Genomic DNA, 24,075 nt, shown 5'->3' on the forward strand with positions numbered 1-24,075 from the left:
TATCGGTCAGGCTAGGAAATTGACTTCCAGGGATCAGATAATATAGCAATTCCACAAAGCTTTCTGGTGGTTTAGTAATTTACTAGTAGTAGTACTTAAGAGACAATATGTGTATCCAGTACCAACTCTCGACTCTTCTTTCATTGATCTTTCTTGGCATGTTCTTATATCTTTTACCCATATGATCCAATAGTCGTATTCTTGTCGGTCTCCAGATTGCTTCTTTGCTAGCGAAACATGCTGAGCCACAGGCCAGACCGATCGGTGGCTGGACCGCTGGGAAGGAACTCCAACATGTCAACTCCCAATCTTGCACATCCCAACCCGGCCTCCCAGCGACTGCAACCATGGAATTCGACCACCTTGCCGTGAAGAAGCAGGAACAGAAGGCCGCTGTGTGGTTGAGGCTGTGGTCGAGTCGATCCCCGGAGATCTTGTCCATGGGGCTGGCCCAAAAGCATCGACCGGGCAAACCGGTGTCTGCATGCCTGTGGAAAAGCGGCGCTTTCAACATATGCTATCGGGTCCGATATGAGGAGGGGCCAGATGTCATTGTTCGGTTTGCAGCCCTTGGAAGAGCCATCCTTCGCAGGGAGAAGGTCCGCAACGAAGTCGCCACGATGAGATATATCCATCGCACCACGTCGATCACGGTTCCGGAGGTGTTGGGTTCCGGGATCTGTTGGGCAGGGCCCTACATAGTCATGTCGTTCCTGGAGGGCAGACCGCTATCACAACTACTCAAAGATCCTTCTGTAGAGGGAAGGCCGGTCCTGAATCCTCAAATCAGCGATCAGAGCCTGAGGTGGGCTTATCGTGAAATGGCCGGGCTGATCCTCGAACTGTCCCGGCATGAATTCAATGCGATTGGAGCGCTGGAAGAGAATGAATTGGGGCTTTCCATCACCGAGCGCCCTCTCACCTTTAACATGAATGAGTTGATGGGGTCTGCAAATCTGCCTGAAGAAGCCTTTCCCTCGCACTCCTTCAGCTCAGCCATAGATTATTTTCAAGCGCTTGCTGGCCAGCATCTCTCCCATCTTCGGCTGCAGCAACAAGATGCCGTCAGTAGTGAAGAGGACTGCCGGAGAAAATTCACTGCCCGTTATCTATTTCTCAACATTACAAAGAACCTCAGCACTGAGCATCCTCAAGGGCCGTTTCGGCTATACTGCGATGACCTCCGTCCCTCCAATATCCTGGTAGAAAGTGACCCCTCCTGCGCGATCTGTGTCTCGGGAGTCATTGATTGGGAGTTTACATATGTAGCTCCTTGGTGGCTCTTGTTGCAAAGTCCAGAGGACTGGGAGGACGACCTTGACGAGTTTCTAACTCGGTATTCTCCCCGACTTTCTACCTTTCTGGAAGTCCTCCGCGACTGCGAGAATAAGCTGATAGAGCGACATCTCCTCTCTGAGCCACAACGCCTCTCTCCACGCATGGCACGGTCCATGGAGACTGGGCTCTTCTGGGTATGCCTAGCAGCAAGATACAGCTCCATGTTTGATGAGATTTATTGGACGTTTATCGATCGGCGGTATCATGGCACCTTTACCTCTCTTGATGACCGTGTACGACTTCTGGACCAAGAACAGCAGCATGAGATGAACGAGCTGGTGAGGCTCAAGACTCGCCAGTGCACGATGGGTAAGGACGAGTTCGAGGATCACTATCCAATCGATAAGCTACTTGAATTGTGATTGTGTACTTATTGAGCATCGAGTGGTGCCGCGGCTCCAAGAAGTATATTGCGCGTGCAGTTCATTACCATGCAGAAGAGCAGCCCTGAACAGACTCACCTCGCTAGATGGTTCTTGATATTCTGGGCCTGTTGTAAAGTAACCATGTCTCTAGTTCCAAGAATAAAGGAGATTATCAAGGGTCGAGAGGCGCCGAGGCCCTTGCACTGTATGTTGGTATTTATTTTGTATCAAGGCTTTCACCTAGAAGCCTGCATCGTCATTACTGTCCTCGTCATCTCCAACATCCATCCCGTCCTCGTCATCCTCGTCAAGACCCTCAAAGCTCATGAACTGCTCGTTCTTGGCGTCGGTATCTTCTTCAACCACCACGCCATCTTGGACCTCACAGTCCTACAATCATAGGTCAGCAGTCGATCGTATCTCCGAGGATAATTCACACGCACCTTAAGAACGGAGTCTCGCCCGACCTGACTGTAACGACCGACTAATACATTATCAGTTGACGAACTCTTACTGCTTTCCTTTGTCCTTTCCCGATTTGTGAACGACTTACCGATACATCCCGTGAGCACACACTTTGGTCCGATGACTGCATTATCCATAATCAAACACCTGGTGCGGATTAGAAAATCAGCTACCCTCGATAGCAATAGAAGCTAGAACACATACCTCGTCAAGCGAGCGCCGCTGCAGATTTTCGCGTTGGCCGAGATACACGACTCTTTGATGACGCACTTTTCCTCCACCTTTCAAGATATTAGTTAATCTGTGCCATTCTCAAAACACTAGGGGATTTACCGTCACGTTAGATCCCAGTAGGCAATCGCCTTTCGTGACAATAGACTTCGAGGCAACTCCTTCCGGAGTCGCAATCTTCGAGGCATGGCTGAATGGCGATGCAGCCGCACGGCCAACCTCTTCAATCGACTCGAGTTTGGCAAGGCGCAGTGACATCGCCAACACCAGGGCGGAGCTGTCGACACGGCGAATTAACTGCTTCGATGGCTTGGCTGTGTATGCTAGAATCGGTGGCACTTCCACCGAGGGCTTGGAATTTGTACTGCGGGCCTCAGAGCCCTGGGCGTGGGTAGTGGTCATGCCACGAAGGTCGACCTCTTCCTCCAATGAATCCCCGTCATTGCTTCCCTGCTCCTCTTGAGTCTCGTCCCGGCCGCCCAAGATCTCATCAATCCCGAGCTTTGCACTCAGCCCACGCTGCCACTCCGCTTTGGCCCAATATCCAATCAAGTCTTCGCTCACGGACTCGAACCGCTCCTGGTGCTGAGCGAGCGATCGGACCCACTTGGGTAGAATGTACAAGTGTGCATCTCTGTAGCTGGTCAACATTTTGACCGAGGCATGCTTCTCAACCAGGGTATGACGGAGTAAAAGCCCCTTGTCATTCTCTATCTGCTCTTTCAAAGTATCCATCGGCATTGACAGAACCAGTTTTGAGAGTTCGTATCGCGAGACAGCAGGGGCCTCATCTGGCTCGAGAGAAGTTATGGCCACAAAATCGGTTGGCTCTTTTTTGATCTCGTCTTGGACGCCCTTGACGGGATAAATCACGGACAAGCCTCCTTGGGCAGCTGGGCCCAACTCACTCTGGGAGGCCAACCACGCCTCAAGCAAATGTTCACCGGGAATATCACACAACAAATCGCAACTCAGGAGCAAGAAATTGGACTGGATACACGCTTGTACCTCCGGTAGGCGAAGTAGTTCCGCTGTTCCTGTTGTCATCTTGAGATCCTTCGGGGCGATCACGGTGGGTGAGGGCGAATGGAGCGACGTGAGATAAGGGTTCTGTTGGAGAGCGGCCTTGAGGGGGGTAAGAGCAGAAGGAGGCGTAATCAAAACGATATCTGAACAGTAAGTCCTTATGCTTAGACCGTAAAACACGAGCTGACAGAGAAAGCTTGCCCTCACTCACCAGTTATCCCTGCGCGCTTGCACCAATCCAGCGGGTAATAAACCATCGGCCTTAGCTGAGCATCAATTGAGGTTAGTGACTGCTTGCGATTGAAGCTGGCTTGAAGATTCGCCAACACATACTGCGATAGGAATTAAACATTTCGGATTCTCTTCCGGGTTGGAGGAGATTGTGTTCAAGCTTTCACCAGGACCACAGAGAATCAAGGCTTGGAAGCCACTGCTTGGTACTGGCGCCGAGTGAACCATTTTGTTCTAAGTTCTTCGTATAAACGAGCCCCGCGGGCAATGGCGGGGTGGAAGAGTTGGAGAGAGAACTTCCGCTGACTTAGGTCGAGGCAGGCGTCTCGGAGTGTCGACGGTAGCCGGAAAAGAGAGTTAAAGGGCCCAATGGCAAGATGCTGCAAGTATCCACAATTCTCTCGCCGCAGGAACGAGAAACGAATGTCACCGAAAGAGTGGCTTGTGATTTCGCTCGCGACAACGGCGGAAGTTTTGCCCTCGGAGACCGCTGTCATCGCGCAAACAGTGCAAAATCACCTGACTGAGAACTCACCGCCCGGGAATCTGCGGGGCAATTCCGATGAGGTTCTTGGCCACGCTGCCTCAGGCTTCCACCCCCGTACATTAGCAGTATTACTTCCTGGATTTTCCTTTCCCTTCCCATTTAGCGCTATCAAAGAATGTTGTCTTTGCTACTATCAGGTGCCTCAAATCTGGAATTCTCAGCGCACGCCTGAATCTTACTAAAGAGCAATGGCTCGGTGCCTAATACGCGTGATTCGAAGCATAATCGTGATTCTATATACTGCTAGTATCGTGGAGCGGCCATTCGATCTCTCGTCAATTCCCAACTAGAATAGACCACGACAGCCAAACCCACGTACCATCGACCTAGTTGGGACCATAGTGCTTGATAAAGTACTTAGTCATGGAGATAACCGGCTCCGGCTCGAGACCCTTGTCCCGGCGGGCCTCGTCCTTCAGAGACTGGCAAGTCTCGAAATCATCGGGATTGCCAAAGAACCAACCATTGTTGTTCTGAGTCCACCGGAAGACGTCCTGCAACTCAATCATCACACTGTTCCCATGAGCAGGAAGATCTTCTGCTGAGGCCAGAGGTACGTGACGCGCTTTTTTGCCGGTAACTGTAAGCCGGTTAATACTACAGGAGTACTTTCTTGCACAGAGTTAAAAGGATACTTGCCCTCGGTGAAAGTCTTCACCATGTCATCATAGGTGAACGCGTCACTCACGCACTGGATGGTTTGGTTCTTCCACTTCAATGGGTTCAGGAACATGCCGTGCACCATCTCCCCAAAATCGTCCTTGATGGAAACGGTCTGGACTTTGCCTTCGCCGCCCACCAGGGGGGCGCTCCAGGTTAGGTAGCCCTCGTTGTCAGGGAACATGGGAAATCCACCAAAGGCCTGGGCATACTCGGGGGTGATGTAGTTCTCGAAATACCACCCTGGGAAGGCTCCAATGACCGAATCGAATTCCTTAAAGGTTCTGGCATACATCTCGACCCTGTGCTTGGCTGTGGTGCGCGAAATCAGACCCACATATCCATGGAGTTGGAGAAGGCATGTACATACCATCCATGCCAGGCACAGGCACGACGCCTTTGGTGAACAACGCAGGCGACTCGCAGGTACTGTAAATAAAGACCTTGACGCCTGCTGCGGCCGCGATTTCGACAAGTCGGTTGCCGAGATCTTCGTCCGTTGGACCACCAGGTTGCTCCACTGCCTAGAAGTTGGGAATTAGCGTGCGGCCAATAGCGCGGGAGACAACATATATTTATGAGATGTCCTCATCAACAGAGTCACTTACTGGGTCATGATGGTGAGTGTTGAGCCAGAAGCCCCAGGCACCAGACAGAGCACTTTTCATATCATTGTCGTTGAATCCATCGGCCTTGACCACTTCAGCACCCAGGCGGGCTAGTTCCTTTGCCTTCTCCGACTGAGGATTCCGGGTCAATGCCCGGACGACAAAGTTCTGCTGGCTCTTGAGAAGAGAGAGGGCGATGGCCGTTCCTTGGACACCTAGGGGTCGGCTTCAGCGCTCGTGTATGGTATTCTGAGTTATATGGGGACACCAGAATGACTCACCAGTGGCTCCGTACACCGCGATCGCTTTCTGCAAAGGAGCCATGTTGTTGCCGGGCTAAGAAGTTGAGAGGGGTTGATTATATGGAGGAAGATTGTTCGAAATAGTGACAAACCGACAGACTGTGAGGTTGTTGGGGGAGATTCTGGGGCGAGGATGTAGGTCAATTTGTATCATCCAACACGCCCAACCCCGCCAGAGCATCGATCGCTGCGGTGAGAGCTGCTGTTGATGTATGCATCTTGCTCTGTGTTACAATAGGTGCGGACAAGTCAGCGAGGGATGGACTGCCCGGCTGACTTGGGGATAACCAGCCCAACGAAGGTGAGTGGCTGCATGCCGCAGGCGCCTACATGACACCTCTGCAGCTGCGATTTCAACCAGCTGAGCCATTAGAGGCAGGCGGGGATGAGAGGTTTGCGCATAATATGCAGATGAGTGTGAAAAAACCGGTTCTCACAAATTCTCAACTTCCGGCCAGCTCTGGGATGGGCCTCTCGGCCGGTTTACTTGGCCCGAATCCGACCTCGTGTCCGACTAGCATCAGGCAGTCAGTGTGCGAGCTATCTACTTACCTGGAAGGATGGTTAGCTCACTGGCCGTCTGAACTCCTGCTCTGCCCTAAGCATGTAGAGCAGCCTGACGGGATGTTTTTCATTCCCATTGTTCTAGCCACGCTGTCTAGACCCTGTCGGAATAATGGGCTAAGGTCCAAGTGGGCTTAGAGACATGCGGGGGGATTTGGCCGATGGAAAAGAGCATCGGTCCAGATTCTCTCCCTTACATTCATCCTACTGTCTATCTAATGTCTAGATTGAGTGCTGCGGGTGCACCCCAGACCGCTCACAGATGGTTAAATAATGAGTACGCACCAACAGTCCCGGTCGCTCACATAACACGTGATTGATGCAGATTGCAGGCTCTCGGACTGCCAGGACAGACTACAGGCTGTGTAGCAGGACACAGTAGCGTCTCATTGGTCGATGGAGTGTGGAAGGTAGAACCACGCAAACTGAATGCGGGGGATCCTTGCTTCGTTCCTACGTTTGTATTACTTGACTACCGGTTGACTGTGTAAAGAATCTGGGGATCCCCCTGGATAGACAAGAGAAAACCTCTCACCTGCTTCGTCTCCCAGGCTTTGCTTCATTTTCCATATCATGGACATGGATGGTGATACAGGCTGGTTTGGTATCCAATGGCTAGAACGGACCGTTCATTTCGAAAACCCCTCAGGTTCATGGAAAGTATCCCACAGAGTACTGAAGCATGAATCGCGCTTTTCACAGGACGCGTATACTTCAGGGTTTTATTCTGAATCAAGCTGTGTCTTTGTCTGTGAAGAAAGTGGAAGCTCAACGCAGGCTATGATGAAAGTTCGGATGCAGTGTGATCTCCTTTTACCGTCAGCTGTCTGATAGATAACGTAAGATACCCAATAGTAGTCTTGAATACAGACCAACCCCTTCCAAACATATTCTCAACCATCAGAGAAGGAGATTTGTGGTCGAACCTCGCTAGAGATTGAAGCACTCCAAACCCTGACAATTTCTGGATGCTCATGCACCCCCAAGTACATTGCCTCGAAGCATGAGAGCCAAAGCCCCGATGAGTGGGTTCCTGACGGGGTTATGGACTAATGTCGTGATGGAGAGACTTGAAGGAATAACCCTTTTTGAACTTCATCTCGATGATCTAAACCCAATGAACGACGGCAGGTATGAAGCGCATTTAAGGCATCATACATGTGAGGAAATCTTGTATCATCATTCTGGTAAGGGAATTAATTAGCTTACACGGCTCTTCGGAGAATGTCAGGGCTGTGGCTTTGATCACATAGATGGGAAAATATCAAATATTATACGAAATGAAGAGAAAATGAATTGGTCGGTATCTGAACTACTCTCATCCATGGCTGTTCGTGAAGTATACACTCATCTGTCATTGTATTTACATTATTGATTGGGAAGCCTGGAGTCACAGAACGTACCAATGGAAAGACAATTTTTAATGTTTGTGGGGTCTACTACCATGAACAATGAATGAGTTTACCCAATCTATAGATGAAATCTGTTTCTATTACTACTCTGTACAGTACACATATTGAACCCTGACCTGCATTTACTAGAGCCTGTCTTTTGATGCTTTGAATGCAGGTGACTTTTGGCTGGAAACGAAATTTAGCTGTTGGGACAATACTCTCTATTTGTTCTCCAGGAAGAAGCGATATATCGTTTTGGTCAACTGGTATGAACTCTGATAATAGCCTACTCTGTGCTTCACGCTATTCACTGAATTCGAAGAATAGAAGACAACACCGGAGAATTGGGAGGAGGGTTAAACTAGAAGGCCTGGGGTAGATAGAGTGCTGGCAAGTGGTTCAGAGGAGCGTTCAGGGTGACCGTCAGCTTCTCTAGACGTTGCTCCTATATCCATCAGGGCACGCACAATTGTGCTTAGACCACACACCAGGCCGGTAAATGAGTCAAAAACAGTGCCATTCCCTGCAGGAGTCTGGCTCGGGGGCCCTACATGATACAGTCAATGAATGCAAGCCTTGTCAGCCTGACAGGAAGGGATGCAAGAAGGGAGGAGGCATGCTTCACGTGACCTGGGTCTATCACGTGCTTCCACTCACGTCACCGCCCGACTGCGGGTTAGTCAACATCAACAACATAACCAAGTAATCTATCGAGACAGAATAACGATCCTTGGGTGATCGCATCTTTCGGAACTGCTGGGGTTCCTGACCATACTAAACCCCAATAAACCATGGACTAATTGATTGTTTTACCTACCCTCATTCCGCCAATCCCTGACCACTGCCTACCCCAGCTCGACTCGCGACAAGGCCTTCGCTGCCACCATGGACGAGGTTAGCCCGTTCGCCGAGGTCCTGGGCCAGGCCATCTACCATTTCACCCTCATAAAACCCCTCCTGCCAACCTACGGACATCTGCTCGTCTCTGCGCTATTTCCCATCTACATTGGCGCTCATGCCTCCCTCTCCAAACCATCGTCGGCCGCAAAATCCCCGAAGAAATCACAGGAGGATAGATACGAGTCGGACACGGAAGAGGACGAAAGCCTGGGAGATGCCCATAAGATGGAGGGTCTGGCGCCAAGTGATGCTCTGATGTTCCCGTTGACTGCTGGTCTCACTCTCGGGGGCCTGTACCTGGTGATCAAGTACATGGGTGCCGACCTACTGAACAAGATTCTCGGGTACTACTTCTCCCAGATGGGCATGCTCTTCGCCATAGCCTTCCTAAAAGACTGCTTTGCGGTCGTTAGATCATTCTTCTTTCCTAGAAAATACAGCGGTTCCGGCAGGATCTGGAAGCCGAAGCCGGCTGAACGCGTCTTTCAAGGTGCTCGGGAAGATGGTTCCAGCTCGGAGTCTTTGGAAGTCCGACATTCTCCCCTCCCAGGGATCATGGGCGCAATCCCACTGCCACATGCCGTCCGTGCAGCACTTTGGACTTGTCGTGAGGTATCATATTGGCGGGCGCGACTTCGGATCCATGTACATCGCCTGTTCAACGTGGAATGTTGGCTCAGCGTTCTTGACCTCCTCAGCGTAGCCGTGGCTTTACCTGCAATCGGCTACTTCACCTTCGTCACCAAGCCGTGGTGGCTGACCAACTTCCTAGGCTTCAGTTTCTGCTACGGCACGCTGCAGTTCATGTCGCCGTCCACCTTCATAACCGGGTCACTAATCCTGGGGTCTTTGTTTTTCTATGACATCTATTTTGTCTACTTCACCCCATTGATGGTGACGGTGGCGAAGACACTCGACGTCCCAATCAAACTCCTGTTTCCGCGTCCTGCGGGACCTGGTGAAGCACCCGACACCATCTCCCTGGCCATGCTAGGATTGGGCGACATTATTATTCCCGGTATGATGGTGGGCCTGGCGCTCCGGTTCGACCTCTACCTCTACTACAAGCGAAAGGGCATGCGCAAGGTGCAAACGGAGGGCAACGGCTCGGAGATTGTCAAGCCTGTGTATCAGTCCGCGACGGGAGGATGGGGCGAGCGCTTCTGGACCCGTTCGGTGGCACCAAGCGAGCCGGAGCTGGAACCTCCGTACCATGACGCTCGCTCGTTCCCCAAGCCTTACTTTACCGCAAGTATCATTGGATACGTGCTGGGGATGCTTGCAACTCTAGTCGTCATGCAGATCTTTGACCATCCTCAGCCGGCGCTTCTGTATCTGGTGCCGGGGGTTCTACTCTCGCTGTGGGGGACTGCGTTAGTGAGAAAGGAGGTCCACGAGATGTGGGATTTCAGTGACGCGGAGGAAGAAGATGAGGATCCCGGTGTGGCGGATGCGGAGACGAAGGAGCCTGTTGAAGCTGGTAAGCAAGGGAGCCTTTTCTCCCGGATCCCCTCTACGCCCAAGGAAAGCCCAGAGAAGCCGTCGAAATCGGAAGAGGCGAGCGACAAATCCCAGGCCGGGAAATCCGACAAAAAGGAGTCCACGGAGAAGCTCGAGTTGTTCACCATTTCTCTATACCATCCTCGGAAACGCGAGACTAGCAAGCCCAAAACCCCGACGGAGCGTGGGCAGTCCCCCGAGGAGGATGAGAATTGGGCCCTAGTTGGAAGTGTAGAACGGGATGCTGAACCTCCGGCCAAGCGATTGCGCCGGAGTCCGCGCCAACACTAATAACTTTGGGGTTCTGCCATTTGGTAGGCTATCTAGCTAGCGTTGGTTCCATAGTAAGCCGAGCTGCATGAGATGCATGAAGGATTGACTGTTCTTGTAGATGACCGTATTGAATGTCTCCGGTCAACTCACGTGCCACCCCGGCCATGTGACCGATCCCCGACGTAGCCGCGGCCACCCCACACCAGTACTGCTGAATAGCGTCACCTCCGCACCGCTCACAACCACTCCAAGACGCGCAGCACCCAGACGACGCGGGGACGAACACCCTCAATCCATGGACTTCTACCCTTCCCCCCATAGGGTCCCCGGGTCCGCCCTCTCCCCCTCAGCCAGCACCGCCCGCGAACCCAAGCTCCAGCTCCCCACCACCACCGACCCGCCGGGCCCCCAGAACCCCCCAAACCCCTCGTATGGCTCATCTTCGGCGCCACCGGCCACATGGGCCGCTCCCTGGTCAAAACCGCGTTATCGCGCGATGACCTCGTCGCCGCCGTCGGCCGCACCTTCGAAAACAGCCCCGAAGCCATGCGCAAGCTCGAAGCCGACCACGAGAACTGCCTAGGTCTCCTGTGTGACGTGCGCGCCCGCGACACCGTCAAACGCGTCATCGACCGCACCATCGACCGCTTCGGCCGCATCGACATCATCGCCAACTGCTCCGGATACGGTGTCATCGGTGCCTGCGAAGACCAAGACGAATACGACATCCGAGACCAATTCGAAACCAACTTCACTGGCACCCTCAACATGATTCAGCTTTCCCTGCCTCATTTCCGAGAAAGAAGATCCGGCCGATACCTCATTTTCAGCTCCACTTCAGGAGCGCTAGGCGTGCCGGGTCTAGGTCCCTACTGTGCATCCAAGTACGCAGTGGAGGGTTTGATGGAGAGTATGTTGTACGAGGTGGACAACTTCAATATCAAAACCACCCTGGTGGAGCCTGGTCATATGCGTCGTGACGATATCGGAGATCTGTTGGGCTCGGATTCCCCGCCTTTTCTCAATACTACTACGACTGCTAATAATAATAATAATAACGACCATCAAGAACATAATCTGGCCTCGCCCTTGCCCCTGTACGGCCATTTCCTGGTCAAGCCGCCCAGTGACCCGTATAATACTCCGACGTCGCCGGCAGCCCACGCGAAACGGATGCTGATGTGGTTGGGTGATAAGCAGCCGGCTAGTGCCGTCAAGGCCGCTCATCTGGTGTGGCAGCTGGGGCATTGTTCGTATCCGCCGCTCAGACTCATCCTGGGGACGTATGCCGTCGAGAGTATCCGGGATCGGTTGAAGTGCATTATCGAGGAGATTGAGGATTGGAAGTATCTTAGTTTTCCGACGGGGGAGCAACAGGGGCCGTCGCCGGCGAGGGACAAGGTGTCTGTGCGTGAGGGCGATGATATGGATGTGAAGTAGTGCGTGGAAGGGGGATTCATGTTTCAAGCTCTATTGCTTTATCGAGGGAGCAACTTTTCCGGCTGTCTGGCCAGCACCACCGCGCCCGCGAGTGTTGACTTCGCGGTGCAGCTACAAGGCAGGCCCGACATGACGAGACTGCCGTGACGCTGAACTGGCAGCCACATGCAGGAGGACTTCTCTGCCTCCGCCAGGAGAGACAGGATGCGACTGGGAGGCTAGAAGCAGCCTCAACACCAACACATCCCAAGACCACGTACGCCACGTAGATCGTAGGCGAGCACAGCAGAATCAAGGTCACGGCAGAGACAAGAAGACAGAGAGGAAGAAGCGAGTCGATATAGACGAATCAATTAATTACAGGCCAGATGGCCATTACTATACTAATTACACATATATACATTAGAGTTCTATCTACATCACCCACAAACCGGCTCAACAAAACCCTTCGTCCAACCCAACGAACCCGCTAAAATAACAAAAAACCCCAAAGCCACCGCAACACTCACCAGACCATAAAAATACGAATACCGCCGCTTACTCAACCCATTCAACTCCGCCACCCAAGTACTGATGGTAGTAGCGGAGCCACAAAACCCATCCATAACGCCCTGCAAGACCTGACAACTGGTCAAAATGGACGAAGTAGCGGCTACTGCTCCCAGCGCCGTCCCAATACCGCCAACATGTTGCAAATCATAGCACATGGCCAGAATGATAGTCCCGAAGATATTCACGACGAAGGTACCCAGGGGAAAGGCCGGGAGGCGCGCATTCAGGGCTAGTGAGAGGTAGAAGCGCAGGAAACATCCTAGGGGTGCGAAGACGATGGCGAAGACGGCTCGGCCGCGCCAGACTTCCGTGGCGTGATTGTGGCGATCGGGGGGGCCAGATGGCTAGGAAGACGGCCCCGAGCCAGCAGCCCCAGCCGAGGAGGCCGAAGAGGGGATCGAGATAGCGGCGGGTGAAGCGGAAGGGGAAGGTGGGGGTGATGGGGTCGAGGGCGAGAGCGAGATGGGAGCCGAAGATGAGGGCGCCGAGGCTTAGGGCGACGGTGGTGAGGATGACGGCGAGGAGGGCCATGAAGCTGTAGCCGCCATTGCGGGAGGGGATGGGGTCGTTGGAGGGAGAGGGAGAGGGGGTGGAGAGGTCGTTGGTTAGGGCGAGGAAGATGTCGCGGATGAAGGAGGAGAAGGAGGTGAAGCAGCCGCAGAAGCCGGTGGTGAGGCCGATGTAGAGCGGGATGGTTTTCTTGACGGTTTTGTGCTGTTTGGCGGCTTCGTTGTTGTCACTGGGGTGGGAATTGGCAGTTGGGCTGCCCCATTCTTCGCGAAAGAGGTTCTTGTCTTCGAGAAAGAAGCCCATCAAGAGAGAGCCGCCGACGTTGGCCCAGAGGACGCCGGTGACGACGGGGGCACCCGGGTAGAAGGTGAGGGCTTGCAGGCCCAGGCGGGCTAGGGTGCCGAAGATGGAGAAGAAGACTAGGTAGGAGAGGGTGTAGAACTGCGTGGCCTTGTGGGATAATGGCTGCAGGACTGGTTCGTCTCGCGGTTGCGGCGTGGATTCGACCGGCGCCTCGGGGGGCTTCTCGCTGGTGGGAGGCAGCGCGTCCTCAGCTGCCCATGACCGACGCGGCGAGACATCCGGGGCCGTCGGGGGCACTGCCCGGGTCTCGGAGAGGGTCGCGTCGCGATCGGGGGGCGTCATGGGCGAGGGGAAGTTGATGAAGCAGACGAGATGGAGGAGGTTGGCGGCGGAGGTTATTGCGACGATGCGGCGAAAAGGCTGGGCGGTGCCACAAGGCTACTTGCTTAGTGCTGACCTTAATTCGCCGGGTTCCACTACAACTATAACTATTTTTAGAACGAGGACTATAACGAGGAACTATGTCTACAGAGTATAGTAAAGGATTAACCATTGAATTCATATTCAAAGCAAGATAAAACAATGAAAACAAATCATTCCCCTAGGGCATTTGGATGATCTTCCGTTCCGGCAGGAATTGCTCAGGCACACCAAACAACCCGGCGATGCGTGTGCGTTCTCGCTGCTCGTTGGCAACACGGGCATTCTTGTTCCGATACTCCTCCGTAGTCCGGACCAGTTCAGTTTTTGAGAACGTCTCCTCGTAATCGTTCACATCCACACTCGACGACCTCACCACCGCCACATCCCCAACAACCGGCTTGCCGATACACCGACTCACAATGGCATTCCTCGGCCCTTCCCCTGGAAATACACATGGTAGTGCCATTGATCGACGTCCCGGTGCGAGAAGAACTTGCCGGGCTCGTCAAGCTGCCTCCATCCCAATCGAGTCTTCAACTCATTCATTTCCCTGCCCCAGTTGCCGTACGATTCCAGGGGGAACGGCTCAATGTAGTCGGTATCCGTGGGGTTCTCTTTCGCCGGGTCGAGGGGCGTGGCACGAATCAAGAAACAGTTGTACTTGCGAGCCCCCGCACACGGCTTCTTGTGCTTCTACCAGTGGGCCTTCTGGCATTCAGGGGAGCAATATGCGGTGGTCGACCGGGGGCTGAAGCTGCAGCCGGTGCAGCGGCGGGTGCCGGGCTGCGTACAGCCCGGGGCGCAGCAGTTGGAAGGAGTCGGGGTGGCCATGATGAGGAACGATTGGGGGAGCTGATAGGAGGTGGGAGAAGGCAACAGAACAGTGATCATGGATGGTCCGATGGAAGCACCGAGACGCGGGTTTTTGTTTTGGATGCCGGGCCGCAGCCGGGTGGGGTGCCCGTCACCTGACTGGTCTGGCTGGGCCTTTCGATTTACACGGCAGCTGGGGGAGAGGGGAATCACGAAGGAATGACGCTTTCATTTCATGCACTTTTCTTCCAAAGGAGTAGTGAAAGCAAGGTTCCAGGCAAGCCCAGATCAACAGGGGTGGACCAGACACATGAAAACAGACAAGCAACCCAGGTATCCAAAAACCCAACCGCCATCATCATCCCATAAAGAACGCCGTTCGTTCGCAGCTAAACGCAACCAAGTCATGGCAGGTGATCCGACCTGCAACAAAGAAACAAAGAAGGGGGTCGTCCAATCAGCATTCAACACACCCGAGGGAGCGTCCGTCTCCTTGGCAGTGCCCGGCGCAAACCGACGGAACTTGGCCCCAGTGGTTCGTGGCAACAACCCCCCACTCAGGCCTTCTCCATACCAGTCATAGAGACATCTCGGGGAGAAGGCTCCTGAATAGGCAGCTTGACATCCGCCGGGTATGGCTCGTCGTGCTCTCGGGGTGGTTGGACCTCCGCGCTATTTTTGCCTTCGGAGCGCTTCCGACCCAGTCTCTCGCACCACAGTTCGGCGCTGACGAGGGTGTCGTTGACTACCCCGCTGACCTGCGACATCATGTCCAACCCTTCCTGAGCCAATACGAGGATCCGGTGGGCGCCTACGGTGGCATCCGAGGCAGCCGCCATCGAATCCGGCGGCGGGTTGGAGGTCGATGCAACCTGGAACCGGTGCGGCAGGGAGGTGAGATGCCGGCGGACCAGATTCCGCGCATTTTCAGGGAGCGCCCCCCCGGCGTACTTCGAGACAATGTCCACCACACGTTTCAATGTCGACAGCACATCCTCTTTGACGGCCTGGATCCGCTGCGAGAGGAGGGTGGTGCTCGAGGCGTCGGACCCGGTGGCAGCATCGTCACTCTGCTGCCTCGAGCTATCCCATTCTTTCAGGGCCGTCTTCAGCGCATCGATAGCCTTGTCCAGCCGTCCATTCGCCCAGCGCAACCAAGTTAGACAATACTGCAAGCTCCGGAGCGATTCCTCGCTCATAGCCACGCCCAATCCCGACGTAGAGATCATCAAGCGGCTCTGCCACGTGGGCGGAGTCTGCCGGGAGGGACTGTTCCGATTAACCTCGTCATAGTTTGGAGATTTCTCATCATCGTATGGCGGAGGAACCTCGGCTGGCGACAGGTCCGAAGGGCTGCGCATCCGCGGGGACTCCATCGTGTCATCCGGACCCTTCTCTACGTCCACCTCGGTCGGATGCTGCTCTCCACTGACTTTCCGGCGTTTAGACCGACTCGATTGGGCGGAAGAGGAGGCTCGACGCAGTAAAGCCCACCGCAGGCCACTTTCCACGCCCGTCTTCCGACCCACGGTGCCAACTGTGTTGGCGACCGGCGAGCCGATGTTGCGCTCGATGAATTCGGCGCTCGACTTGAAGCGCGGAGAATAGGATTTGGAGTTCGTGTAGGCCGACACCGAGCCGTTGATAGCGGACGAGATCAGGGGATGGGTGGAGGTCAGGAGGGACAGGAGGGGCTCGGGTTGCGGCTTGGAGTCGGGGGGTTCAGCGAGGTCGTCTGCGACGTTCGAGGGGAGTGGCCGTACTCTAGATAGATTACCATCAGTTATATAGAGCGCGCTTGCACGACTGTCTGGGAGGAGTTCAAGCGGATTGATGAGGACAGGGCCCGGAAAAGAATTACCAGTACGGAGGCCCTCGAGGGCTTGGGCGGCTTCGAGGTCATCCATGGACAGAACGCTAGTGGCTCGACGCGAACGATCTTCAGCCACGGTACCATGATCGACGTCCATCATGGGGGGAGGGACATGCTGAAAAGGGGGATAAGCAGTGGAAGGGGCCGAGGAGTGCGCGGGCAAGATCGAGGCTGACGAGGAGGATGGCGCTGAAGTATGAGGAAGAGGGACGGTGGGTGCCGTGGCGTCGGGGTCCGATCGGCCGTTAGGACGAGGCTTCATGGCTGCCCGGGCGGCCAGAAAGGGAAGGAAACAATGGCCTGCACCTGAGATTGGCTTCAGCGGGGGGAAATTGGGGGAGGGGATGAAAGCATGGAACTTTGGTGGAGGTCGATAAGTTCGTCGAGGAGGACGAAGATCCCTTTCGGGGCGTCAAGATGGATCGTGGGCGCTCGATTTTCACGTGCAAAAACCCGAACCACCTCCCAAGCCGGGCCAACGAAGAGCCGGCCATCCCGCGCCATTCATCTGCTATCTATCTATCTATCGACCTAATATCCATATTACGCCAGATCTCACTACTCCACGACGAGAGCTGGAACACCAGCATTGCATCCTATAACAGTATAAATACCTAGCAGTCTTCACCGGCCGGAGGGACTGACTCCCACGCGATGATTAGGTCATTCGAACTGCTGAATCTATCGGCCGACTCTTCCTGCCTTCTCCCCTCCTGTGCCGTCACATGCGTGCGGATTCGGGTGTCGGCCATTCGTTCCATCGGCCCAAGGAGGATCTGACGGGGGGCACATCCATGAATCACGAATGGTCTCACCATCGGTCGTGAAAGCGACTGAATCCTGCTGCTCTCCGCTGAAACCTAATCCCGTCGCCTGACATGTGATGCCGCGTCATACCCTCCCGTCGTCTTATTGCACCGCCCCACCGCCTGCCTTCCTGCCCGCTTGCACATGATCCGGCTGATCCCCAGATGCTTACTTCTTACTTCCTACTTCCTACATAGTATATACCCTATACTGTGTACAGTCACCCCACATAGTTACTGGCCGAGTGGCTGAAGCAAGCGGGCCAGCCGTCGCCTTGCTTTGCATTCCTCATGTACACCGGCTGGTACGACAATACGGGACCGGCCCATGATGCACTACTATATACAGCGTGAGCCTCGACAGGCATTATCAACGACCTCCCCCAGACCACCCCCTACGTTCTCGGACCATACATAATATCGCATCTATACAAACCCTCAGATGCTTCAAATAATGTTCGAAGCCCGCTGAGCCCGCGAGTCGGCCATGGGAGTCATCCGAGATAACCGAGGTCAACAACCATATACTGGAAGATCCATCCTCCCAGAGGCGCAGCTCCAGATATCAGCGGGGTCCCAGTAGCCGCAGGCTCGAGAGGTATATCGCAAAAAGAACACAGTCTGCCGCCAACGGGTCTCTGAATTAGTGCCAGAGTGCCCGCTCAATCTGTGTTGTGAGGTGGGGGTTTCTAGACTGGATGGTGCGTGGCAACCCATTGGCTCCATAGGTTGCCGGTCGCTGCGATTTCACCTCGTCTTTTCTGGGACGCGGAGGGCAGCGTGCCGTGATCCCAAAATGTGGCTTATTTGCGCTTTGAAGCTTGACCGAGTCGAACTGGCTCCCCGAGAAAGGGCAGTCAATCACTGCAGGTGTGAATTCGCACCTGAAGCCCCCACTTTAGTTGATTTCACAATCAGCTTGTCTTCAAGCCAGCGGGAAAACCTGACGCTAGGAACATCGACTGCACGCCAGAAGATGTCACCAGCCCACAGGGAGACAGGCAGGCAGATGAGCCAGCCAATGAAGAAACCCAGGCAGTACTGGAAGTTGGTCTCCTTGCCGACCAAGGCCCAGATGTTTGGCATGAGTGAGTAACCCAGAGAGTGGAGGATGGGGCCGTGGACAATATAGAAGGCAAAGGAGATCTTGCCGAGGTACTGAGAGACTGAGGTGGTGAAGAGCTTTTGAATGTCCTTGGAGTGGTTGATGCTGAAGACGATGAAGACCGCACCAAGTGTCTGGGGGAAACGGTGCGGTTCCGGGTAGGTCTTGGGCGTGATCTTCCAAGTCCAGCGGTAGAAGGGAGTCCACTTGTAGCCAGTGTTCGGGGCGGATCCCAGGTAGAGACCTAGGACGAAAAGGGCAATCCAGAGGTTGCGGGTTGAGAGCTGGAAAGGAAGTAATTGCCGAAGGGTATTTTGCTGCTTGGGGAGGAAACGTCGGTGGCCAGGTCGGGGCTTCGAGGGCTCACCCTCATCCGCAGGCCGCTCCCAGGTGCCGTTGATGAGATCCACTTCTGCCATGAGCATGCCAAATAGGAAGAGGACAATGTCCCAGCGACCCCAGCGCATGCAGAACCAGACTAGCCCGCTGACAAGGGAGAGACGCACGGTCGTTGTCAGGCGGGAGGTGGCCAGGATGGTGAGGAAGAGCACGATGGAGCTGCGAAACTCGACCGGAATGGTCCACAGGTGCGGGTTATAGTAGTTGTAGTAGAGGCCCCAGTTGAAGGGGTCCATCAGGTGGGCGATTGTCAGGTACCAGTCCCAGTATTGTTTGTAGAAAGACCGCATGATTGGGGGATGTTGTTCGTTGGTGCCCAGGATGGTGTGGCCCTCCACGAGGACTTTCTGAGAGTAGTTGTAAACACCCAATCGCACGGCGACGAAGACAAGAAGGATGCCGACCACCGATGGGATGTAGAGACGGAGTGCGCGACGGAAGGTGGACGAAGCCAAGACGGTGAATGTCTGTTCCCAAGAGCGACTGCGGATCAACTTCAGTGGCTTGTAGGAGAGCACGTAACCGGAGATGACAAAGAAGATGGCCACCATGATATGGCCGGACACCAGCATATGCAATATGGGGAGCTGTAGCAGTCCGAAGTTCTCATTGTTGAACCCCCAACCGATGGCGACCTTCCAGGTGTATGTGAAGAGGAAGTGGAAGTTGAAGACGAGCAAGCAGGCCCAGCCGCGCAGGCCGTCCAGCGCCGCGATAGCATGGGGTTTCGTTGGGGGCTGAGGCCGACCGCCGACATAATGTTGGAGGTAACTCGGGGTAATGAAGATGGCCACCTGCGTGAAGAATTTATCGAGATGGTCGAGGCCGTGATCCAGATGTTGCTTGACGTGAGGGGCGAGGGCCGCCGGGTCGGCCAGGTCCGACCAACTGGCGGCGTGGGAACGGCGATTGAGGCCGTATTCAAGATCATTCAGGGGGATATTATGGACGGGAGGCGGGGATCTGAGTCCATTGTCGGTCGACGACATGATGGCGACCCGGTCCGAGATGGTTGAGAGAGAGAGCGTGAGAGTGTCGAGAGAGATGGGGAAGGACGGCTGGGGAATGGTGTGCCACGGGACGGGCGAGACGGGACGGGATGCGATGCGATGGGGACACCTGCACCGCAGATGCGCCACGGATGGATCTGAAGAGTATGAAGGGGGTGGTGAGATAGGAGAGAGGGAAGATGGTAAAAATGGATGAGGACGAAGGGGTCTCTCGGGTACCAAGGAGGGTCATGTAGAACCTGGATTGAATAGAACTCATGGCCGACCTGGGCGAAACATGGGGAGAAGGAAGAGTAGTTTACAGAGTAGATACGACTGACGAGGTTACGTACATACATACATACATACGGTACGGCTTCCTGAGGCCCGGACCGGTCACATGGCAAGGAGATGAGTCACCTGATGGCGGATCGCCGATGCCGCATCGGATCCATCATCCAGCGCCGCCAGCACATTTCCTACACCTCTTCGTCGGCCTCCCTCCTCAACTTCCCCCCGTCAACATCTTTCGACTTTCGAATTTGGTCATTCTCCTGTCCTTCTGTTGGCGCCGACCGCCTCCTACCTTCCCGTTCACCTCCCCCTCCACCCCGATCTCTTGCAAGCGGAATGGCGTTCATACATCTGGCTGCCCGGCGGTTGCCCGTCACCAGGAGGCTCGTCCCTGGCATTGACTCTCTGGCTCAACAGCGATTGTTCTCCGTGTCGCGCCAGGTGAGCTCCCAGGCCAAGGCCTCGGTGCCAAACCCCGATCCCGCCGCGGACTCCGCATCGGTGGCCTTTGTGAACGACCAGATTCCCTACATGGTGCCCACCTACGTTCGGCCCGCACCCGTCATGGTCAAGGGACAAGGAGCTTACCTGTGGGATATGGAGAACCGGAAATACCTTGATTTGACGGCCGGTATTGCGGTCAACTCTCTGGGACACTGTGACCCCGAAGTCGCCCAGATCATTTCCGAGCAGGCCGAAGTGCTCGTCCACGCCTCGAACCTCTACTACAACGCATGGACCGGAGCCCTGAGCAAGCTGTTGATTGATGTCACCCACAAGTCCGGCGCCATGCGCGATGCGTCCCAGGTGTTCATCTGCAATTCCGGAACCGAGGCCAACGAGGCCGCAATCAAGTTTGCGCGCAAGGTCGGTCGTTCGCATGACCCCTCCGGCGCAAAGCACGAAATCGTCTCCTTCCACAACTCTTTCCATGGTCGCACCATGGGCGCGCTCTCGGCAACCCCGAACCCGAAGTACCAGACTCCCTTTTCTCCCATGCTGCCCGGTTTCAAGTATGGCAAGTACAATGATGTGGCCCAGCTCGAGACTCTCATCACGGAGAAGACCTGTGGTGTCATTGTGGAGCCCATTCAGGGCGAGGGCGGTATCAATGTGGGCACGCCGGAGTTCCTGACCGCTCTGCGCAAGCGCTGCGATGAGGTCGGCGCCGTGTTGATCTTCGACGAGATCCAGTGCGGTCTCTCTCGGACAGGCACCTTCTGGGCTCATGCCCACCCGTCCCTGGCGCCTGCCTCTGGCGAGGCGGCCCATCCCGACATCCTGACTTCCGCCAAGGCCCTGGGTAACGGTGTGCCCATTGGTGCGACCATTGTCTCTGAGAAGGCCGTGGCCCGCCACATCAAGCCCGGTGACCACGGAACCACTTACGGCGGTAACCCCTTGGTGTGCCGTGTCGCTCACCACATCGTCAACCGCCTGGCGTCACCGGAGCTGCAGAGGGGAGTTGAGGCCAAGGGGGCTTTCCTGGTGTCTGGATTTGAGGCTCTCCAGAAGAAGTACCCCAACGTCATCTCCGAGATCCGCGGCCGCGGTTTGATCCTGGGAGTCCAGCTGTCCCCGGAGTTCACCGCCAAGGCCTCTGATTTGGTGGCGGCTGCCCGGGAGCGTGGAATGCTGATCATCACGGCAGGTGAGGGCTGCATCCGCTTCGTTCCTCCCTTGACCATCACCGAGGAGCAACTCAAGACGGGCCTTAGGATTCTGGAGCAGGCTCTGGAAGCCGTGGTTACTGCGGCGTAAATGGTCCGTGGGTGACGGGAAACGAGCACAAAAGTTATTTAATCTTCTAGCAGTCGATGCATATATTCCTCCTGTGATGTGACATGCCTTATGCTACTGGATCTCGGGACTTATAAATTTTTTTTTGATCGCTTCTCCTACAACGGCATATAGACGGCGAGTTAGAAAGAAATCAAAAGTAAAATTTAATGAAACCAAGATCTTCTGTTCAAGCCTGCCCGAGTGGCCTCATCCCTGTTCTTACTACCTACATTGATCCTTGGGATACTGAGAACGCTACGGATTGACCAACTTCAACCCTCCATCATCAAATAAGTTCATGATTCGATTAAAAAAGATACAGCATGAGCGACAGAAAAAGTGGAATCAAGTTACACGGAGAACAATGACTTTAACAAGGAGAATAGGGAATTCCCGACTGGCCCTCGAGTCTGAGCATCCAAAACCCTCATCAAACAACGGGTGCTCGCGCCAGGCGAGGAAATACCATGACCGGCACTAGAACAGAGCATGGATCTCACCATGCTCGCAGTACGTCCCCGCGGCCACAGCACCCATGTGGACTGGACGTCCGTTGCTGCACATGGACCAGGATGTTCCTTGCGGACCGCAAATGATGGCCCCGTCGACACAGGGCTTGCCCGGTGTGAAACGTTCAGTGCCGTCTGCTGATACCGCAGTTGGGTGGCTCATAAGGCGCGCGGATTGGCTTCCAAAGGAAGATGCCACCATGGCAGGCGCATTGGCGGACGAGGAAGCCGGGGTGGCTGCCTTTGTTCCGGTCTTGGTTGTGGAGCTGGTAGATTTGGATGTAGTGGAAGTGGTGGAGTGGCCGGTGGAGCTACTGCTCGCGGCCGAGTGTGAACTTCCCGAGCTCGAGCTCGAGCTGGACCCGGAGCCGGAGCTGCCAGAGCCTAGGAAAGGAGCAGTGCCCGTGCAGTTGTAGCCCGTGCCGCTCACGCTGCCCTCCACTGATGGACCGGGCAGAGGGAAGTTGACATCATCACCCTCGGTGGTCGTGCATTGGCCCGGTCCGTTGACATTGGCAATGAAGATGGGTGGCAGGCTGCTGAAGCTGTCTCGCTTTTGTTTGGCGCTGTGGCTATCATCGGAGTCGCCGATGGTGACCTGGGCACAGTTCATGTACATCTCGCGGTTGCCCACTTTGTTGAACCATGTCCAGGTCAACAGTGCATCTCCGGTGGGAGCGTCCGAGGGAATAGTGAACTTGTAGCTCTCCGTCAGGGGACATCCACCCAGCATGGAATGGATGACCTGGAAGTTGTCTCCCTGGTCATAGGAGAGCGAGACCTGGCAGGAGCCACCTTCGTGCGTCGCGCTGCCCTGTAGTTCCAAGTCATACTCTCCTCCAGGCGAATAAGTGGCTACTGATCGAAAGGGATCCTTGGCGTATCCCTTGCAAGGGAAGTCGCTGCCACTGCTCGACAGTGGGTTCGTGTATGAGTAGTCCTTCTTGGATTCATCTCCATTGGGGTCGAGCGGACTGCGAATCGGGTACGGGTTGGACATCTGGACATGTCCAGACACAGAGGAGGCCAGTAGGCCGCATGCGATGAGAACCCCCTTCATCTTGACTAAGGGACCCAATCCGGATGCACTGGTGGTTGCTTGGCTTTTGGGAACTGGGCCTGAAGGGAAATATGACTGGAGCCAGTCAGTCAGCGAGTGTGCGGGTGGGATATGAATGGGACCGCGTACCTGGCAGGGTTACCGTGCGAGCCAAAGATGTCTTGAGGCTGGGCTAACAACGAAAGGTAATAATGAATGGGTGATGAAGAGGAGGGAATTGATCGGACGGTTCTTATAGTCGAGTGGCCGCCGTGAGGTGAGTTCCAGGCATGCATAGCGGGCATTCCAGCTGACCGGGTTACAGCTGAAGAGTTCTGCGTAGGAGTTTGGATGGCTCATGACAATTGAGAACGCAGTGGCTCAAAAGAATGAAGGGGGGTTTGTTTCATGTATCCCGGGGCAACTTTGGGTCTCACTAGGAATGCTGCTCCGCGTAAGAGCCTGGATAGATGGCATTCCGCGTACTGTCAGCCAGCATTTTTGACACTCACTTTTGCCATTGGAGATGGCCCGGTCACTCCGCCGTCATATCGAGGGATTCTCAAGACCGCACTCACTGCGTCATTCCCGATAGCGCACCGTCATCATCACCACCGACACAAGCGAGGGACGGAGACATGTTCCGTCGTGGAGAAAGTCCGGCGGTTGAGGCCGTCGCGCCAGGAACAATCAGGGCCTGAGGCCCGAGGCATGCCATCCTTCGAACTATAATTATCATTAGGTATGCATCTGTGTTACGTTCGATAAAGATGTCAGATCCAAAGAACTCACTCCAAGCTTCCCCGGCAATACCAGCCTAAAGTCAATGGTGAA

General features: G+C 54.8%; 11 protein-coding genes across 11 annotated transcripts; 4 read left to right on the forward strand and 7 right to left on the reverse strand.

Moving 5' to 3' along the window:
• Positions 1 to 440: 440 nt before the first annotated feature.
• Positions 441 to 1,700, forward strand: BO94DRAFT_462054 (phosphotransferase family protein; the record flags this gene model as incomplete). The annotated part of the gene is made up of 1 exon (XM_025607958.1): positions 441 to 1,700. One exon carries the CDS (start codon positions 441 to 443, stop codon positions 1,698 to 1,700), a length of 1,260 nt encoding a protein of 419 aa, XP_025469267.1.
• Positions 1,701 to 1,943: 243 nt separating this feature from the next.
• BO94DRAFT_462480 (putative eukaryotic translation initiation factor subunit eIF2B-gamma) lies at positions 1,944 to 3,884 on the reverse strand (the record flags this gene model as incomplete). Its single annotated transcript, XM_025607977.1, has 7 exons — positions 1,944 to 2,093; positions 2,147 to 2,187; positions 2,257 to 2,315; positions 2,373 to 2,449; positions 2,502 to 3,568; positions 3,637 to 3,691; positions 3,759 to 3,884. The coding sequence occupies 7 exons, from the start codon at positions 3,882 to 3,884 to the stop codon at positions 1,944 to 1,946; spliced, it is 1,575 nt and encodes a 524-aa protein (XP_025469268.1).
• Positions 3,885 to 4,288: 404 nt separating this feature from the next.
• BO94DRAFT_564874 (NmrA/HSCARG family protein) lies at positions 4,289 to 5,795 on the reverse strand (the record flags this gene model as incomplete). The annotated part of the gene is made up of 5 exons (XM_025614455.1): positions 4,289 to 4,783; positions 4,843 to 5,175; positions 5,234 to 5,387; positions 5,472 to 5,686; positions 5,753 to 5,795. The coding sequence occupies 5 exons, from the start codon at positions 5,793 to 5,795 to the stop codon at positions 4,530 to 4,532; spliced, it is 999 nt and encodes a 332-aa protein (XP_025469269.1). The 3' UTR covers positions 4,289 to 4,529.
• A 2,642-nt stretch (positions 5,796 to 8,437) lies between these two features.
• BO94DRAFT_533689 (aspartic endopeptidase) lies at positions 8,438 to 10,506 on the forward strand. Its single transcript, XM_025611374.1, has one exon. The coding sequence runs from the start codon at positions 8,617 to 8,619 to the stop codon at positions 10,420 to 10,422; it is 1,806 nt and encodes a 601-aa protein (XP_025469270.1). The 5' UTR covers positions 8,438 to 8,616; the 3' UTR covers positions 10,423 to 10,506.
• A 43-nt stretch (positions 10,507 to 10,549) lies between these two features.
• BO94DRAFT_564876 (NAD(P)-binding protein) lies at positions 10,550 to 12,226 on the forward strand. The gene has a single exon (XM_025614456.1). The coding sequence runs from the start codon at positions 10,864 to 10,866 to the stop codon at positions 11,842 to 11,844; it is 981 nt and encodes a 326-aa protein (XP_025469271.1). The 5' UTR covers positions 10,550 to 10,863; the 3' UTR covers positions 11,845 to 12,226.
• Positions 12,218 to 13,588, reverse strand: BO94DRAFT_533691 (FluC/FEX family fluoride channel). Its single transcript, XM_025611375.1, has 2 exons — positions 12,684 to 13,588; positions 12,218 to 12,655 (listed from the first exon to the last, which is right to left on the reverse strand). The coding sequence occupies exons 1-2, from the start codon at positions 13,549 to 13,551 to the stop codon at positions 12,264 to 12,266; spliced, it is 1,260 nt and encodes a 419-aa protein (XP_025469272.1). The 5' UTR covers positions 13,552 to 13,588; the 3' UTR covers positions 12,218 to 12,263.
• Positions 13,589 to 13,778: 190 nt separating this feature from the next.
• Positions 13,779 to 14,463, reverse strand: BO94DRAFT_622972 (uncharacterized protein; the record flags this gene model as incomplete). Its single annotated transcript, XM_025617115.1, has 2 exons — positions 13,779 to 14,073; positions 14,424 to 14,463. 2 exons carry the CDS (start codon positions 14,461 to 14,463, stop codon positions 13,811 to 13,813), a joined length of 303 nt encoding a protein of 100 aa, XP_025469273.1. The 3' UTR covers positions 13,779 to 13,810.
• A 539-nt stretch (positions 14,464 to 15,002) lies between these two features.
• On the reverse strand, positions 15,003 to 16,580 carry BO94DRAFT_555370 (putative clock controled protein (Ccg-8); the record flags this gene model as incomplete). The annotated part of the gene is made up of 2 exons (XM_025613789.1): positions 15,003 to 16,180; positions 16,307 to 16,580. The coding sequence occupies 2 exons, from the start codon at positions 16,578 to 16,580 to the stop codon at positions 15,003 to 15,005; spliced, it is 1,452 nt and encodes a 483-aa protein (XP_025469274.1).
• Positions 16,581 to 17,985: 1,405 nt separating this feature from the next.
• Positions 17,986 to 19,617, reverse strand: BO94DRAFT_462712 (acyltransferase family protein; the record flags this gene model as incomplete). The annotated part of the gene is made up of 1 exon (XM_025607987.1): positions 17,986 to 19,617. The coding sequence occupies one exon, from the start codon at positions 19,615 to 19,617 to the stop codon at positions 17,986 to 17,988; it is 1,632 nt and encodes a 543-aa protein (XP_025469275.1).
• A 476-nt stretch (positions 19,618 to 20,093) lies between these two features.
• On the forward strand, positions 20,094 to 22,167 carry BO94DRAFT_533694 (acetylornithine transaminase). Its single transcript, XM_025611376.1, has one exon. The coding sequence runs from the start codon at positions 20,248 to 20,250 to the stop codon at positions 21,670 to 21,672; it is 1,425 nt and encodes a 474-aa protein (XP_025469276.1). The 5' UTR covers positions 20,094 to 20,247; the 3' UTR covers positions 21,673 to 22,167.
• Positions 22,168 to 22,170: 3 nt separating this feature from the next.
• Positions 22,171 to 23,202, reverse strand: BO94DRAFT_513780 (uncharacterized protein; the record flags this gene model as incomplete). Its single annotated transcript, XM_025609855.1, has 1 exon — positions 22,171 to 23,202. One exon carries the CDS (start codon positions 23,200 to 23,202, stop codon positions 22,171 to 22,173), a length of 1,032 nt encoding a protein of 343 aa, XP_025469277.1.
• Between the last annotated feature and the right edge of the window lie 873 nt (positions 23,203 to 24,075).

Source organism: Aspergillus sclerotioniger, assembly GCF_003184525.1.
Source record: "Aspergillus sclerotioniger CBS 115572 chromosome Unknown BO94scaffold_9, whole genome shotgun sequence".
Taxonomy (NCBI): domain Eukaryota; kingdom Fungi; phylum Ascomycota; class Eurotiomycetes; order Eurotiales; family Aspergillaceae; genus Aspergillus; species Aspergillus sclerotioniger.

Excerpts from the sequence above, each read along its gene's own strand:
- BO94DRAFT_533689 (XM_025611374.1), top strand. The coding sequence starts at position 8,617 with ATGGACGAGGTTAGCCCGTTCGCCGAGGTCCTGGGCCAGGCCATCTAC.
- BO94DRAFT_564876 (XM_025614456.1), top strand. The coding sequence starts at position 10,864 with ATGGGCCGCTCCCTGGTCAAAACCGCGTTATCGCGCGATGACCTCGTC.
- BO94DRAFT_533691 (XM_025611375.1), bottom strand. The coding sequence starts at position 13,551 with ATGACGCCCCCCGATCGCGACGCGACCCTCTCCGAGACCCGGGCAGTG. Across the intron at positions 12,656-12,683 it reads AAGTCTGGCGCGGCCGAGCC|GATGTTTCCTGCGCTTCTAC; the intron begins GTCTTCGCCATC and ends TCGCACCCCTAG.
- BO94DRAFT_533694 (XM_025611376.1), top strand. The coding sequence starts at position 20,248 with ATGGCGTTCATACATCTGGCTGCCCGGCGGTTGCCCGTCACCAGGAGG.